Source organism: Semicossyphus pulcher, unplaced genomic scaffold (genome assembly GCF_022749685.1).
Source record: "Semicossyphus pulcher isolate SPU_LCO1_2020_fin unplaced genomic scaffold, fSemPul1.0.p SCAF_6, whole genome shotgun sequence".
NCBI lineage: Eukaryota > Metazoa > Chordata > Actinopteri > Labriformes > Labridae > Semicossyphus > Semicossyphus pulcher.
Window position 1 is genome coordinate 17,143,840 of NW_027211737.1, and position 17,535 is coordinate 17,161,374.

Genomic DNA, 17,535 nt, shown 5'->3' on the forward strand with positions numbered 1-17,535 from the left:
AAAAGTTGATCAGAGTTCAGCTTTCCCGACTTCCTCGAATGCATCAGAAATGATCGATCCGACCTCCGTTCAACAAACGAGCATTTTAAAAGTTGTTTTCTTCTCCTCTTGAGGACAGACCTGACAAAGCTTCATTTTTACTTTTTACTCGTGTTTAAATTTCAGAAAAGGCCATTAATTACAAGTAAATCTGTTTCTTTTTCTGTAAACAATGCAGCACTCGAAAAAGGAAGTCGACATGTTCACCGGTGTCCCCAGAGGCTATATCGTTGTCAGACTATATAGCTGATGGGATCCGAGATTGTGTATATCAGTACCTTCAGTTCTAGTCTCCATGGCCTGAAACCGTCTCTTGTCTCATCTTCTAAGGGCTCCAGCAGCGGCTCCCACACTCCCATCACTTCATTGTAATAGTGAACCTAAAGGCAAACAACAGACAAGACAAAATAACTTAAATGAACTCAGCAGCAACACAACGTGTGATAGATAACCATCACATATTAAATCAAATAATTTTAAAGATTATCTGATTTTCTAATATTCGAAGAGAACGAACGCATTGTTTGAAGGCTGTTTCACAGAGAGCAGTTAATTTTAGAATAAGGTAATTAATATAGTGCTTGTGTTTTACCTCCAGGTTGAGCTCGCTGTGTAAGTTAATGAGCGTCGACCAGTTCGTGACGTCGCCATGGAAGGAGGACTTCGCCAAAAGCATCGGGATAGTACGGTGACCCACTCCAGCCTCCAGTGTCAGACATATCGATTTGATGCTCAGCTGCAAAAACAGATAGAAATGACATCAAACTGAAATACCTTTAATTCTGTATATAGAATAAAGTACCATTGGAAACCAGTGTATCACAGCACAAAATCAGTATTATCAGTGGTGTGATGTGCAGCTAAATACCTGTAGTGACTCTCCCTGTGGTATCAGTGGGGCGACTGATGCTGTGTCTTCATCCCCCTCCTCTTCTAGGAACCAGAATTTGAGCATCCTCCAGTCCCGTCTCTGCCACAAGTCCACGGGAACGGGACTATCCAGCTCCTCAGGTGTCTCCGCTGTCGGCGTCAGTGCCGACTGGATGGTGATCACTGTGTTGATGATGATTGGAGACACCTGGACAGAGAGGCAGAAAACTGTACTAAACCAATTCCATAGTTAAAAGCTAAATGTCAATGTCTTATATCTAAATAGTAACATTTCTTTTCCATTGATGGCAGATGATACAAACTTTATTATCTCTAGACTGAGCAACTTAACCCTTGTTAAATCTGAAGGAAAAGCTTGTCATTCATTTAATCCCTGGACTCAGAATGTGTAATAGCAATAAAAACAGCTACCTTCAGAGTGAGAGCATTGATGGAGACCTCCATAGCCTGAGGGGAGGTTGGAGACTGAGTGCTCTGGAAGAACACCTGACACGGCTGCAGCACCGTGGTCACATTGTTTCTCCGCTTCTCTTTCAAAAAGGGACACGCCTCTACCTAAAGTAACAACCATAATCAACACAAACTTTTACACGTTGGTTATTTCTTTTAATAAATATCTTATCCAGATTAACATTACAATGAAAGCACAAACCATGAGGTCCTTGATAGCAGCAGTCATCTGTGATCCTTCTGCACCACTTTTCATCACCAGTTCACACTCTGTAGTCATCACCAGGGCCGGGGCGTCGGCACGCGTCAGGTCAGCCACGAACACAATCTCCGGGTTACGCACCAGAACGTTTATCTCTGTCTTTGACACCACGGCAGGAACTACAGCTGAAAACGGCAGAGATGATCAGGGAAAATGATGTCAGATTAATTAAATTCTTCTTTAAGATCCACAAGAGAGACAAAGACATAACTTATTTCATATCTCCACTTAGCTATGTCTTCTTAAAAGAGCTATATCTATCAATAAAAAACAGAAATATATTGTCAGCTAACAAAACAATTGAAAAAGATATGGTTCACTCACTGGACTCTTTAGATGTGGTAGAGCTGTTAATGTTCTTCTTCTCTGTCCCTCCAGTAGTGCTCTTGGGTTGTGGCACTTGAGCAAAACCCTGCTGGCTGGCCTTGAGGAAGATATCTGCCACCGTGAGCAGGAACTCCATGCTGGCACACAGGTACACATCCTGCACCACCGTGTCCAAAGTGGTGCCATCACGACCCTGATGGTAGTTCACCTCCACCATCATGTTCTGTTCTGCACCGGGACGCATCGCCATCATCCTGGAGAAGTTAGTTATATAAAGATATTAACAAGAGGGAAGTGGAGTAAGGGACAAAGTGAGATTTCAAATGTTACAAATGGACACGATGTGCATGGTTTGAATGTGAATAAATGCTTAGAGCGCAGTGTGAACATGTGTCTCTATGGGTCCATTGTACCTCGGAGTGACCATCTTGATTCTGGGTCTCTTGTCATCCAGGAGGCACGTAGCCAGCCGCACTGAAGCCTTCATGGAGCTGTCGGAGTACATGTGGACGGAGGTAGAGATGGTGCCCAGAGTGAACTCTGCCAGCTTCAGCTGCTCATCGTGTGAATCCAACAGCTGCAACTAGATAATAAAGTTTACGCTGTATGAGACCCTGTTAGCTGTGACAAGCCTCTTTCTTACTGTATCTGTGTGTTTGTGTGTGTGTGTATGAATTACCACATTCCCATTAGGGCTGTACAAGACCAGCGTCATTGAGTCGAACTTGAAGTCTAATTTGAGCGTGCTCTTCAGCTTGCTGGTTTTCTGAGTCTCCACAACAGCAGCTATCACCACAGTGTTACCTACAAAGTCATCACAGCACAAACAACTTATATCTGAAGTATAACTTTTACAACCTTTACACACACATGAACACAAACAAGCATAGCTCCTTACTGCTGGCTGGTCCAGTGGTGTCAGAGCCTTGGGACTCTTTGTTGGACACAGAGTCAGAGGAGTGGTCCGTGGTGCGTGCAGGAGGGAGAGCTGGAACAGCATCAGACTTCTCTGACAGGTTCTCACTCAGAGTCCTCAGGACAACTGTCATGTCATCCTGGCTGAGGTTCAGCTGTTGGGAACAGACACAGGAGTTGACAATACTGTACATTGGAAAGCTGTTTTGAGATACACACCATAGGCTTTTTTAACAAATAAAAAAAACACTCTAATTTGTTGGCCTGTTTTTTATTAATCCAAAAAAAGGGTAATTGAAGAAAATGTAAATCAGTCCTTTCCTCTCCTGCAGCCACACAGTTCTACTTACACACATGGGTTTGAGATGAGCTGTGATCTCTATGTCAGGTATGCTGTGGTACCAGTTGGATGACAGATTTCTCTGGATTTCCAAGTCCAGGCTGACCGGCTTCAACAGCGGAGTCTCTCCCTGAAAACCTTCATCTATATATGTGGTCCTGACAGCAGCAAAAACATCAAGAGTAAGCAAACATTTAATCACAGTGTACAGTGTATTTATAATACTCAAAGAGGTCGGGTGTCTCACCTGTACATCTTGAGGTCAGTCAGTCTCACAGCCATTTTATCCACAACAGGTGGGATCTTAGAGTTGCTTTTACAGGGCTGCTTAGTAAAACAGTTCTTGACAGACAGCAGACCGAGGTCTGCTACAATGACATTGGAGGAAGAGGAGGACTGAGGCAGGAAGATGATGGGTGCATTGAAGTGGACATTCAGAGCGATGCGAGTGGTCCGCTCTGCCAGCTCCTTCACACCTGAGGCGGCCTTTTCTGCAGCCTGCACCGTCACCTCAGTCAGGGCCTCTTTAGCCTCCTGGAAGTTATTGATGAACGCCTGGGAGGAAGAAAGGATGGAAAACAACAGAATTTAGGAGACAAATTAATAGAAGTTGGGGCAGGAATGCAGATAGTAGTAAATACTATAAAAGTCCTTATTTCATCATTACCTTATGAATGAAATGGAAATACTCACATACTAATGAAATGCTAATTATGCCTCATAAATCCTACAAAATAATGCTTCTGATACGATCATCCCTCACAATAAAACAGAATGAGACCAGCTGTTAAAAGTGACTGTGACACAGATCTGTGGTTCTTACCAGTATGGAAGAGACAAACTTGTTGAGGAAGATGACCTGGATGCATCCCACAGTCAGCGTGACGGAAGTGTCAACGTTAGACATGTCAAGATAGGCGTCTCCTTCTGTTGCATTTGTGTAATTTACCATGCGGAAGGCGAACACTTCCTTATCTGCTATAGACACAGCCTGAGAAATGAGTGAGAGACAAGACAGCAGAATTACAATAAACAGAGGAGAATAGAAGATCAGAATCTGCTGCTCTTCTTATTATAAGTGAGTCATACTTAGTGTTCCACATTTATGAATGTCAAAACCTAGTATGTGGCTGACCGCATCAGGTAAATGTGCGCTTTTGTGGGCAGTGTGTTACAAGGACTGTCCTCATGAGGCCGATGACGTGTTTGAAAGAAGGTGCGCCTTGCGGATGTGGGTGAGGACAGTGGAAGAGCAGCGGACGAGCAACCCCGCTTACTCCCCGAACTAAGTATCCAGAGCCATATAGACAGAGAGTCGCGCCAGTGGAGGTCCAATACGCTCCATGATCCGCGATTGCGATGTCACAACTCTCTCTCTCTATGGTTCTGAAAGTACCGTCACTCACTCAGTCAGTCTGTTAGTTACTCAGTCAGTCACATACAGACCCGTGTGTAGGGCTGACACCGGCGGTCAACCAAAAACACAGAAAGAGACAAAAACTTAATATAGACTTTAAGAGGTAGAATATGATCATTCCAGAACAATAAGAATGAACAACATGCTAAATTAATAAAAAATTAGAGTCTCAACATCTAAAAAAGGCCACTTGCTGATTTTACCTTCTTGTAAAATGCATCTTTGTCACAGTCAAGGATCACAATGTTCTTCAGGTTAGCAAGAACCTCCATCTCCTTCTTCCTCATGAGAACCTCAGAAACCAGACCTGGATGGTTGAGAAAGTGAGACAGTGAAAAACGTGTCTTTGCAGTTCCAAACCAATGTCACACTTGGGAAGTGCAGTGAATGAAGGGACAAATAGGAGAGGTTGCACCGTATGACATGCAACACCATTCATGGTTGATAAAATAGTAATTTTCCACAGAAAGGAAATATAGAAGGACTGCATTTAATGTATGAACCAGGGGATGTCACAATACTTCGGTACCTTCAATGCTAATCTCAGAGATCCTGGCTTTCTGCCCTCGAATGAAAACCTTGAGACAGCGGAGATCAGCTCTGATATGCAGATTCACCACATCTGCAAACTTTTTACTCTTTGTACCTGTAAAGGAAAAGGTGAAAACCAGGAAAGGAAAGACAAGTAAATAAAGACACATATTGAACACAAGTCCAGCAGAATGACAGTATTGGAAGTTATTAAACCTCTAAAAGAGTTTTTTGAATGAGTTACTTTTTTTCCTGGTTATAGCAGCTTCCCCCTTCTTCTCCCCCTCCTTCTCTGGCTCCGCCTCGTCCTCCTCGGGGATGGTGGGGAGCTCCTCCGGCCCTCCCTCCTTCTTAGTGGAGGGAGGAAGGAGGTTGGTGAGGAAGTTCATGGTGTTGAGTAGAGCCTCTGTATGCAGGTGGACATCCAGGGATGAGAAGGTCACCTGATAGGGAATGCAATGTTAAAATGTCATTAAAGAAGAAGAAGAAAATTGCAGCTTTGCTCCTTTTTTTCCTCCATTTTTTTTTGTTTGATTTGAAGTATTTTATTAGCATTATCTTCTAATGTTAAATAGTTGCAATTGAATAAATATTCCTAACTATAAAAACACAGCATAAATGGATGCTTCTAGAAATGTATCATTAGTTATTGAACCTTTCCCTCACCTTGATGAGCTGCTCCGTGTTGTTGTGCTGAGATCTGAACTCGGGGCCATTCTTATCAGCCTAGAAAAGAGATACAGTCCTTAATGAGGAGGCCATTTCCCACCGTGGGGAAAACAATACACAATAGTACCATGATATACTGACAATTTGTGGGACTACTGCAAACTCATTTACATACTTTAATGTACTCCAGCGTGAGCAGGTCAACCTCTGTGTTGTCTAGAGTCGTGATCAGCTGAACCTGCTTCTCTTCAGAGTCTAAACACAAGAAGAAAACCAATCAAACGTGACGCAAGTAAGAACTGCAGCCAAGACTCACCTGACCTTTACTCATATATGCTGACTGCAATGTTTCTAATTGACAAATCTTGGCTAAAGTAAAAGTGTGATGACACAGTCCTGAAAGCTTCCACTCACCCATGTATTCAGGGCACTTGAGGCAGATCTCTCGTAGGTAGGTGTTAGATGTCATGTCAAAGGTGCGTAGTTTCAGTTCAGTGCCCAGACCCTCTATGTCCAAGTGGAGCACTGTGACCTCCTTATCCCCGGACAGACGACACAGCTGAACAGAAAACTAGACGGACAAAGAGGACACAGAGGAAAGAAGGAAATATTATATTTATAGATCGATGAAGAGAGAATTAAAAAGACGTCACGGACGAGTTCAACAGGACCTCTGTGTACCTCACTGATTTCAAAATTCAGGATGAGGTCAGTCATGTTTTTCTTTACATCTTCCTTGATCAGACTTTTTCTGTGTAAGTCAGCGTAGCGCAGTGGCATGGGATTATCTGGGAAGAACGGTCGATCACCAATGGGAGAGCTGGGAGCATCGTAGAACAAATCCTCCTGTGAGCCTGAGGGGAGACAGGAACAGACACACACAGTGACCCATCTGTAATAATGTAGGTACACACACTAGTGTTACAATGATAGCAAACGTGCGTCTGGATGACAGGAGCAGAGCGGGAAGGAAACGGATATTGAATGTGCAGCATGTCTTACCCAGAGAGGTGATGCTGATGGTCTCGCATGACTCGAAAAGCAGAGAGGAGCGCTGGTCAGCCAAGTTCAGAGGTCTTCTGGGAGTGAGCTGAGGGGTGAACGACTGTCTTGGCTGAGGATGAAAGAACACCAGAGTATGAGTCACACCATAAAAACAGTTTTAACTCACTGACTAACAAACTAACTAACAACTAACCTTTGTGGTGGACGGAGCGCTGTGTGCAGGTCTGCTCTCGGGCAGTGGGATACTTTCTACCAGCTCCAGAACACTTCGAAGTTTATCATCAGAAATGCGAAGAGACAACAGAGGAAGCTCTCCAGACATCTTATACCTACAGAAAAAACAAACAAAGTTATGAGCATTAATGAAAGTCTGCATGTCATCTTTGATCTTTACAGCACAGAAAATAAAATCTACAAACTTACTTTGCCATACGTGAGTCTGTGATGACCATCGCCCTGCTGAATACAACCTTTAGATCCACCGGCTCCAGGATGTGGAGAGGTGACCGCTTCTGCTTACGGGCCATTTTCCAGTCACCATCTATCACAGACAGAAAGTTGTACATTTACTTGTTACTCTTTGTACACACATAATAACATGGGCGATGCATATGTCTGCTTCTTTTCCTCAACAACAAACATCTTCAAACCTCTAAAGATACAGTAATATCTCCCAACGTCAATGCATTGTTTTCTCTGCTAAGGAAGAATACAGCCAATACAGCAACGAGGGTGAACCACTGAATTAAAGTGATTTTCTTAATATAGATTCCCCTTACATGTGTTATACTGTAAAATATTTAAACAATATCTAAACAGTTTGAGTTTCATGTGCATAAAATCAGTTCCTACAGAGTCTTTGTCATGTAACAAGGAGCATGCTCTGGTGTGTGTACCTGGTTTGCTGTAAAGGAACTGCAGACTGCAAAGCTGCACATCAAAGCTGTCGTATGCCCGGGACATGATGTCTTCAATGTTGCTGGAGCCCACTGACAGCTGAGGCAGATGCTTCTTGCTTTTACTAGACATCTGTAAAGACAATCGAAGTTGGAAATATGAATATTTTTACATTTTTAACTTTAAAGCTCCTGTGAGGAGTTTTTCGCTTGTTATGAAACAGAGTGAAATTAATTCTGATGACTCTATATGAGCTATAAAAGCAAGCCAGACCATCGGCGACAAGATTGATTATTTCTGTATCGTTATTTTTAATGCCTGAAACTGCTGGTAGATGTCAGACAAGAGATTAACTGCACGCTGCCTTTGTTTACATTTTCCAGGGCAGATATTAAAAGTGAGTGATACATATGACTGTTAAAGAAAGCAGATTTTTTGTTAAAAATCACCACTTAAGTATGTACAGGACAAAATCAGCAAAGAGATAAGAGGTACGGCTTTGTCCACAGGGGGCGCCAACATCAACACAAACCAAAAGTTCCTCACAGGAGCTTTAAAGAATTCAAATTAAGCCTTTGGAAAACAACTAAAACTACTTTTTCATGCATCTTCAGAGGAGTCACACAATCGTTTACTTAAACTGGCTTATGTTAGATGAGCTTTAATCTTTGTGACCTGGAAATGTCCAAGATCCAGCAGCAGGATGTTCTGAGTGCCATTGTAAAAGCCCGTCTGGGGAATGATGACATAGGAGGCCATCAGGTTCACCTTCAGGTCCAGAACTTTCTGTGTTTCGATCACGTACATTAGACCTAAAAGACAAAATGTGATCAACTTGTCAGGCATTGCCATACAAAAAAATACATCCGCTTTGTGATCAGATACAATTTCATAACATAACGAGAAGTATAAGCCAAGAGTGAAACATCTTGAACATGTTCATCCTTAAATTGCAGAAGGAAATCAGCAGTATCAATATAGTAGAGCCTTGTGTAATGCATGTCAGCAAACAATCCCAGGAAACAATCAGGCTGAAGAAAATAAACAGGAACACAGCAATCCAACTGACTCAGGGGCTTTGACCAGAGTATTTGTTTAAGTACATGGAAAAAGGAAAACTACAAACAAAGACTGAGGAATGCAAACATTTTCCCAACAGAGAGTTCAGACAAGGCTTGAACACAAGTACTTATATGCAGCACATGCCTGCGCATGCCTGTACATGTTTGTGCTACAGACCTGTGGCTGTGCGGTCTCTAAACTGCTCCAGTTTCATGAGGGTCGCGTTGGTGAGCTCATCCAGCTGCAGGTCGTCAGGTGGCATGAAGAACAGCGACATGCTGTTCACTGTTATCTACACAGAGACACAAACAACACATTAAGCAAGTTCAACTTTTAATTGTGTTTTCATGCTTGTACAGGTACACTGACAGACACCACTCACAGCATCATAGATGATTTCCAAGGGTTGTGATTCCACATGAAGCCGCTGGTTAGCGCTCTCGTCCAGCGGGTTGGTCTCAAACAGGATGCAAAGCAGCGGGCAACCTGCTCCTGTGGCTGCCTTCCTTGATGACAGGAGCGTTGGTGCGGGCCGGTTACTGGCCAGGCCTGTGACTTCAAACAAACTGAGCTGTGCTGTGACTCTGACATAAAGAGGAGGAGAAATGAAATGTCAGATCCTGTCTGAAAGTCTGTTGTGTAACATTAATCAAACCAAACAGAAGTGCTTATGCTGAATATTTTTCCAAATAAAAAAAACAGTTATGACTAACTTGATGGCCTGCGCTCCAGGTCTCTGTGTGAGTGTGGACATGAGCTCTCCGACAGTCAGCCTGATGATCTCATTTTTGTCCTTGTCGTCTTTGATGGACACAGTCAGCCTCTCCATGTGGAAATTGACCTTCATGTCCTCAAACTACAAAGAAATGACGACATAATCGAAACATCTGACACGGTTTTCGCATTTTCATCTCAGTTATTTGTCTCCAGCGGGATGGAGAGGCAAGCGGAAGCGTATTATTAGTTGACAGGTGGGAGTCTGGGAGGGAAGTGACTCACGTTCTTTGGCAGGTTGGGATTAGCAGCGGTGTCACTGTATCCAATGGCAGTGTAGAGTTTCGCTTTCTCAGCAGAGGTTAGCAGCTCATCAAAACCTGACAGAGAAAGAGAGGAAGAGGGAAAGCAGATTGAAAACTAAGAATATCAGGTGTAAGAAAAGCAGTAACTAACCCTATCCTAATTTCTATCTTCATCCTACCTCCAGTCTTGACTTCTTTTGTTTGAGCTTCGGGCTCTCCTCCCCAATTCCACATCCAGCTCAACCAACCCTGGGACTCTTCTTCCTCCATCTTGAGCCCAGGACGGTAAATGCACAGGCCTGCCTTACTCGCCTGTAACAGTACAAAAAGAGTTAAGAGCTGTTAATTTTGATATTGAAAATAATGTAAAAATAAAACAATAAATACAACAAAACAACAAAACAAAAATATTAATCAAAAACCTTTTTTCCATGCTGAAAACAAGACGGTGACGAGCTAAAAATAGATCTTTGATAATAAAAACACGTGTGTTTGTTTTCGTTAACAAGACGAGACGGGACTAACATGTTAGTGGTGGGCTGTGGGACATTCAAAATGCTTATTTTCCCGGTTAGTTAACGGGTATCATGAAGGTGGTTGTGAACTTTCTCTGTGTCACTCAGGCTTTCTGCTTCAGGCTCTGTGCACACTCACAGGAAAAGGAGCTTTTTACGCGTCATGTGACACTTCTTCCCCACAAAAAGGAGCGATCGTCAGACCATCGTCAGACTGTTTAAATGAGAAGCAACGATGAAAAGTAATCTTTAGATGCAGTTTCTCATCATTCTTTTACTGTATAGATGATCTGCTGAAATTTAAAGTCTTAATTTTACCTGAAGCAAACAGGTCAAAATGAGATGAGAGAGACTGGAGGTGGAGGAGATGTGATGACTTTGTATTGACTTTAAAACTGCTCCCTCTGAAGTTTTTGTCAGTTAAGGGAGCAAAAGTAAAAGAAACGCATACAGTAATCCCCACATCATGTGTCTCTTAATCTTACACAAAGTATTCATCTGCTGGCCACCAATATTATTTTGCAAGATAATGTATTACATCAGAAGTATTGTTTTGCGAAATTGCAATCTATTGCAAAGTGTTGTAAAGACCTTGTAAGACTTACTTTAGTAAAAAGAATAAAGTAGTGAAACAGTATTGTGTGACACTTCAGCCACAACCTCAACCACTTGATGCAGCACTGCTAAATGCCAATAGTGTCTGGTTTTGGCACATTGTGGTTGGTTTGTGTATAATTTCTATTTCCCTCTGTTTTTGTCTATTATTTCTTAAACTAGAAAAGTCTTAACCTATTTTTTCTAGATCCCTTGAAAGTAAAATTCTGGAACTATTAGGATTAAAAACATATAAAATAGTTTGGCAAAGAAACTATTAGCTACAGCACTGCAGTTAATAGACTTAATATTGTAGATAGAGCGAAAAGCGAGTACACAAACAGAACATGCCAACTCTAAAGTGGTCGAGACAGAGAGCTTACCTCCACCTCCGCCTGCTGTCTGGCCAACGTGATGTTAAAGATATCCAAGGTCTTCTCCGGCTCCTGTGAATTAAAACAAGACAAACTGATCAGAGCTTTTAGCAGCTTCTTGCCTCTCAATGCACGGATGCATCACGTACTAAATGTCCATTATTAATCACATGAAAAAAAGATGATGCTCACAGAGTGGAGGAGAGACAGAGGAAAAGACCCTCTGATTTAATGTTGTTAGTCTGTGAGATACATTATCAATCTCGAGTGCACCTCAATCAATGCTTTTATATGGTTGGACACGGATAATCGGGTTTGTGATTATGGCTGGAGAAGGCAGTAAATGCATCTCACTGAAAGGATATTGAGGAAGTAATATCTTTGAAATTAACTACTTGAATATTGTATTACAAATATTTCGTAGGCAATGAATCATGGAACTGTAGTCACACATGTATTTGACAGCATACTATGGAGCATAAACTGCAGAGAAGAGCAATGTATGTCCCAAAAGGATGGAAGGAAAAGTGCATACTACTAAATTAATTCCACATTACATTGATATATGGTACCTATATACTTATTTTAGACATTTGAAATCAATACAGAGTACAAGAAACTCAGTAAGTTAAAGGCTCATTTCTTCTAATAATTAAGGGCTTATTTTTATACAGAACTCGACGACATTGAAACTGCCTGTACAGCCCTGTCCCACCTCGAGTGCCTTGAGCAGCTCCTCGCTGGGTTTCTTGCTGGTGATTTTGGTCTTGTAAAGCTCTCTGTAGCGTTTAACCAACTGCCGATGCCGACGAATGTGGTTCCATGACCACATGTGGAGACGAGGCTTCACATCCACTTCCAGGATGCCTGTGATCACGTACTTCCACCTGCAAGGTAGAAACATGTACACATACAGTCTGCATCGCAACCTTACATATTTAATGAATACGACTATATGTCATTCAAAAAGCAAATAGGAAATGTGTTTTCTGACCATATATAGGCATTCTTGTGAACGTGGACTATGGGTCTGTACTTCCTGTACGGCAGGTTGCGTGACATCATATCCACTGAGCCCAGCAGTTCCAAGATGCTAATGTACTGGAAAGAGAGGATGTCAACGATTACTCATTGACACAGATAACAGAGAGAACTGTCATCACTGAGCAACTTTTAAAGCCATTTGTTCCTTTAAACGGAGAAATAATTCTATCCCATCTTGTTGTCTGTAACTTCTCTCTCTTTCTCCTCCCATTATATTTTTAAGCAAGGCTTTCACAGGTTTACACACAAAGAGCACACCTACCTGGGGTCTATTGAGTTCAAAGGCCACCTCCATGAGATTGACCATTAGGTCCACTTTGGGAGAGGAGAAGTCCACATCTGACCTGGGATTCATCCGCAGCTTAGCATCCGCTGAGATGGGACGAAAAACTGTGGAAGCACAGGAAGTCATAGATTATTTCAAGCAAATTGTCAACCATTGCATCAATGTTTTGTTGGGTGAGATTGGCCTTTTAGAAAACCTTCAAAATTGAAACTCAAAACAAAATCTGTTGAAATGTGTTGGTGGTTGTGAATGAAGCGGTATGATTCACACATTTTTTTCAGGCACTGCATTGTCAGAAAAACACATTACATACAAATTAGCAGAAACATCACATCCTAAAAATACAAAGTGATTCATTTCATTCGGTTGTTTTGAAAAAATATCATATAAGAGAACCAAGATGTGAGTAAAGGTTTACACGGAGACACTCACTGAAATCATGGCTGACAGAAAGAGAGTTGTTGACTTCCATGCTACTCTGGAGACATGTCTGTAAAAAGATACAAAGAGAGGAGCTTCTTACATTTCGTCACCATTCAGAACTATAAAAACAAACATTCTTAACATTCTACCCGTTCGGCTTCTTCTACAGAGAGGCTCTGTGCATGAAATGAATGGTGAACAAAATGTGCAGAGGTCTTTTTCAATGTTCAAAAAGAGAATTACAGCAAAGGCTCTAATGGGATTGAAAACACGCTTTTGTCTCGTGACTCTGTAAAATTGAGACTAGTCTGTGTTGTTTTCTTCAGACAGAATAAGGCATGGCTTAATCCAGGCTGGTGGGAACAACCCAGTAAAAGGAGGGTGACTCACCAAAGCCTCATCTGCACTGTGATTGGAGAAGAGAGTTGAGTTGACATTCCAGTAGGCAAACAAGTCGTCTAGCTGAACCAACTGAGACGAAGGAAAACACAAAGCAATTAGTTTAGTCGGGAGCTGACAAGGTAAAGACGAAACAGAGGCGACAGTGTACAATGAATTGGCTTTAAGAAGCACTGCTGCTCAGTTAACTTGATGCAAAAACACACAAAACAATCAAGAGAACTTGCGCTGTTACACAGGATACACCCTTATTTCCTACATCATATAAATTCAAAGGCTACAAAGTGTTGGAGTTTCTTACCTTAAAGAAGAGACGTGAATTCTCATCCAAAAGACTGGGATTCCAGTTCTCATCAGCCGTCTGCAAGACCAAACAGACAGTCAGGTTTGGAGCCTTGAAGGGATTGCTTTGAATGTAATATAGGATAAAAAAAAACAAGACTGGGATACTATTATAATACATTACCTGAAGGCTGAGGTTTTTAAGTGACACTCCAAATGACAGAGGGCAGTTAGGATTAGTGACCTGTGGAAAACACATGAAAGAAATAAAAGCTATGCGTCGCTTGGGGATATTTGCAACTTTACAAAAACAGATTTTAGTTTGAATTTGAATTTGAGTTATGCTGTTAATGCAGCACACACTTCCTTATGGTAACCCAGCTTAAACACTCACATCATCTTCATAGCGTACGTGGATGTTAGAGATCTTGACCTGCAGGTTTTTGATGACCTGAGTGACAAGCTTCTCTACAAAGGTGTCCTGCTTTTCAAGACCAGGGTTCTCTGTCAAACACAAACAAATATCATGAGTATGAGACCTGAGCTGGTCCTGCAGCTTTCCTCAGCCACTGCTTTAGGAACGAGAATTTGATCTCTTGAACCCTGCTGTTCACTTTTTTTTCAACAGCATTCATTTTTATTGTTTTCACTTTCCCCCACATTTTGAAAATCTAGTCCCCTTGGAACAATTTAAAACCATGTTAAAAGTCCTTGTTTCTGAATAATGTAACTGCTTCATTTGAGCTGGTCTTAATCTTTTCCTTGTGTATTTGATGATTGTATTTCCTGTTTCTTATTGTTTTATCTTTATTGGAACTGTAACTGGTATGAACAGGTCTCCCTCGGATAAGAGATTTTATCTCAAGGGACTTCCTGGTTAAATAAAGGTTAAATAAATTAAAGAAAAACACATTTTAAGACTCCTACATAAAAATACATCCCTTGTTTTTTCATTATCTTACCAGCTCATAAGTGACAATGATTGTAAATGGTCATTAAGTGAGAATGAAAGCAAGACTAATAACTAGACTAAATTACACATTAATTTATGCACCACTTTTTATCAAGATTTGTAATGAAGGCTTATTGTAAGGCGTTTTTAAGCAGTAACTATTTTAAGCTTCAAAGGGCCGCTGAACTCAATTAGTGTGACAATGCAGCGTGATTATTGCACCTACATGCTACTGCAGTGCTGTTGCTAAAACATTATTCAACCTTACTTGACAGACTAATTTGAATGTGTTCTCTGAGCATTTGAATGCTTTGAAAGAAGATGCAGCCTTTATTCTTGCAGCCTTAATTCCAGCATTTAAACGGGTTCAAAGGTCGCATATAAAAAGGTATAAAGGAACACATATTTACTTATTGCTAAGTTCTAGAGACGAAAAAAGAGCTGATTTGACAAAATATAAGGACACAGCCTTGTTAACTGTGAGAGAACTCACTTGTCTTCTGTAGAGTTCTCTTAGTAATCAGACCAACAGCATGATAGACGTTGGCAACAGACTCACACATCACAGTATTTAGGCTCAGCTCAGCAGTGCAAAACCACAGTAAATATGAACCACCAAAACTGCTGGCAGCTCCAACACAGGAACTCACAACTAGACAAACCATGACCACATGGCTTCAAATCTTTGCTTTTTACTTATTTGTTGCATGCACTTCACACCACCATGTTTTTTGCTGCTTAATCTCTGCTACCACTCCTCTGGCTACTCAACCAAACAGCAACGAGGCTTGCTACTGCCCAGTCTTTCAAACCTGTATAAACGCACTGGGAACCAATATGTCTGCACACTAGCCTCACAGGCTTAAACACATAATCACAGTCCCCTTAAAATCAAAGACAAACCTTTACCTTGTTCAGCAGCCTTCAGCTTTGTCTCTTCTATCCGCTGTAGCTCCCTCTGACGGGCCTCCTGTAGCTGCTTCTCCTCCTTTTCGGCATCATACTTTATACCTGGAAAGAATGCGGTAAATAATAATGAATTGCCTGTCTGCTCATCTCTGAGAACAATGAAGCATACATAAGGGAATTTAGTTTCCTGTTTGTCCTGACATGTACTTTAGGGTCATGAATAAGTAAGAGACCTCCCTTTGGCTACTATGCTATACTATGTTGTGTCTGCATCGGGGTTATTCATTAGACTGAATTTGATGAATCTGATATTTCAAATGCTTTAGGATGTTGTCTTTGTTACAATGTTGGATGTCATAAAAAGATGTAAAGATGTTTCAATTAATTAAAAAAAAATGTTTAGGCCAACAAACCTTTAACAAATTGACATGCAACCAGGTTATTAAAAATGGTACAATGGACAGCATAAACTTTAACTTATTCGGTACTAAAGTCTAAAAATTCCTTGTATGTATTTAGCTAGAGATAGATGGTGGTCTTACTTGCTGTGGGGACTATAAGCAGATATACACCATCCAGTGTTGCCTCCACTGACTGGGTGTAGAGGTTCTTCCATGGAATCTTTAGCTCCAGCCGTCCTTTTAACAGAAACAGAGTAAGATAATCTTATCATGCAGCAAAGAAAAGGTCACAGTTGAGGATAGTAACAAAATACTCACCTATATGGCCGGCTCTCACTTTGAAAGGAATGTCAAGTTGACTCTGCAATAGAAAAGCAGTAAATTATTGTAACTTAAATGCTCCACACTAGGTTTGCTTTTTATTTTGTCTATTTTTTGTGACTTACCAAGGCATTTTCCTTTATTTCAAGATTTGTGAGAACAGCATCACCTTGATGAAAGGAAAACTTGTTTATTGATTGAATGTACAATCTTATAAGCAAGGTATTTTAGTATTGTGTTAGGAGGCACATAGAAACACTGCACAATCTAAAGAGGTCTTTGGACTTGAGTCAATACGTAAAGCAATTAAATCCAATTATCACTATGACAGGTTTGATACAAGAAGGAGTTCACTGTGTTTCTTGAGTTGTATCAAGTTGGCACATGTTAAGCACTGGCTCTGAAACCTCACCTTTAATCCTTTCATTTACCCGGAGAGAGCACAGAGCAGTACGCACTTGATTTTCTATATGAGCTTGTAAAAAGGTGTCAGAATGAAACACAGAAAAGGGTGTGACCCCGGACGGCTCGCTTTTCCAAAGTTCACATGAGCACACAGCCTCGCAGCAAGCAAATAGGCTTTGTTAACATGGTGCAACTGTAGCAGTCAGAAATTAATCATGCTAATTGATCTATCCATAAACTACCATTTGGCTGCACAAACTTGCTCACGCTGAACAGCTAACAACATTTGTAATATTAACTGACGTTAACAGCTGAGGCAACCTGTCACACGACTGGTGGCTAATGTCTGTTAGCTTTAGCCAGCTAGCTTGTTGAGCGAGCTAGTCCATTTAAATGAAAGGCACAAGTTCAGTTACCTCCCCAAATGCCAAGCTTTAGCTGTGAGCTGTCAAGGTTGACAACGTAGTCCCCCAAAAATCGGTTGAGGACATCAACCACCAAGCTTTCGAAGACCATGTTGGCGTTTCTTTCATCTATCTGTCACCATGTTTACATTCTGAGGACTCGTATGCCTCAACGTCAGATTAGGAGGTCTTGGGTGGGCGTTGCTTTGACGTCATGACGTACCTGCAATAGCGACAGAGCGCAACGCGTCATACTCTGCAAACCACGCCCACCAGAGGGGGAAAAATCGGCGCCAAAAATGCAGGCAAGTGCTGGACAACGAAAGTCTGTAAAGAGCTAAATATATTAGATGTAAGCATGTCAAAGGATTACTTTGGCACTGTTGTCAGTCTGTTTTAAGG

General features: G+C 41.5%; 1 protein-coding gene across 1 annotated transcript in view; it reads right to left on the bottom strand.

Moving 5' to 3' along the window:
• vps13a (vacuolar protein sorting 13 homolog A) overlaps positions 1-17,256 on the bottom strand; it is a 32,101-nt gene extending 14,845 nt beyond the window's left edge. The window contains exons 1-43 of the mRNA XM_069682628.1: positions 17,146-17,256; positions 16,450-16,493; positions 16,322-16,364; positions 16,145-16,240; positions 15,603-15,704; positions 14,136-14,245; positions 13,926-13,985; positions 13,761-13,820; positions 13,451-13,531; positions 13,070-13,127; positions 12,614-12,741; positions 12,302-12,408; positions 12,023-12,194; positions 11,317-11,379; positions 10,004-10,136; positions 9,805-9,899; positions 9,519-9,661; positions 9,188-9,389; positions 8,983-9,097; positions 8,419-8,555; positions 7,743-7,875; positions 7,270-7,387; positions 7,040-7,175; positions 6,844-6,955; positions 6,523-6,695; positions 6,256-6,412; positions 6,017-6,096; positions 5,839-5,898; positions 5,417-5,615; positions 5,171-5,287; positions 4,845-4,948; positions 4,048-4,215; positions 3,472-3,779; positions 3,235-3,382; positions 2,868-3,039; positions 2,649-2,773; positions 2,383-2,552; positions 1,967-2,223; positions 1,583-1,767; positions 1,342-1,485; positions 908-1,117; positions 632-775; positions 318-419 (exon numbers count right to left, since the gene is read on the bottom strand). Coding sequence (XP_069538729.1) covers positions 318-419; positions 632-775; positions 908-1,117; positions 1,342-1,485; positions 1,583-1,767; positions 1,967-2,223; positions 2,383-2,552; positions 2,649-2,773; positions 2,868-3,039; positions 3,235-3,382; positions 3,472-3,779; positions 4,048-4,215; positions 4,845-4,948; positions 5,171-5,287; positions 5,417-5,615; positions 5,839-5,898; positions 6,017-6,096; positions 6,256-6,412; positions 6,523-6,695; positions 6,844-6,955; positions 7,040-7,175; positions 7,270-7,387; positions 7,743-7,875; positions 8,419-8,555; positions 8,983-9,097; positions 9,188-9,389; positions 9,519-9,661; positions 9,805-9,899; positions 10,004-10,136; positions 11,317-11,379; positions 12,023-12,194; positions 12,302-12,408; positions 12,614-12,741; positions 13,070-13,127; positions 13,451-13,531; positions 13,761-13,820; positions 13,926-13,985; positions 14,136-14,245; positions 15,603-15,704; positions 16,145-16,240; positions 16,322-16,364; positions 16,450-16,493; positions 17,146-17,245 — 5,571 coding nt within the window. The 5' untranslated portion in view covers positions 17,246-17,256. The remainder of the gene's footprint in view (positions 1-317; positions 420-631; positions 776-907; positions 1,118-1,341; positions 1,486-1,582; positions 1,768-1,966; positions 2,224-2,382; positions 2,553-2,648; positions 2,774-2,867; positions 3,040-3,234; positions 3,383-3,471; positions 3,780-4,047; positions 4,216-4,844; positions 4,949-5,170; positions 5,288-5,416; positions 5,616-5,838; positions 5,899-6,016; positions 6,097-6,255; positions 6,413-6,522; positions 6,696-6,843; positions 6,956-7,039; positions 7,176-7,269; positions 7,388-7,742; positions 7,876-8,418; positions 8,556-8,982; positions 9,098-9,187; positions 9,390-9,518; positions 9,662-9,804; positions 9,900-10,003; positions 10,137-11,316; positions 11,380-12,022; positions 12,195-12,301; positions 12,409-12,613; positions 12,742-13,069; positions 13,128-13,450; positions 13,532-13,760; positions 13,821-13,925; positions 13,986-14,135; positions 14,246-15,602; positions 15,705-16,144; positions 16,241-16,321; positions 16,365-16,449; positions 16,494-17,145) is intronic.
• Positions 17,257-17,535: the final 279 nt, after the last annotated feature.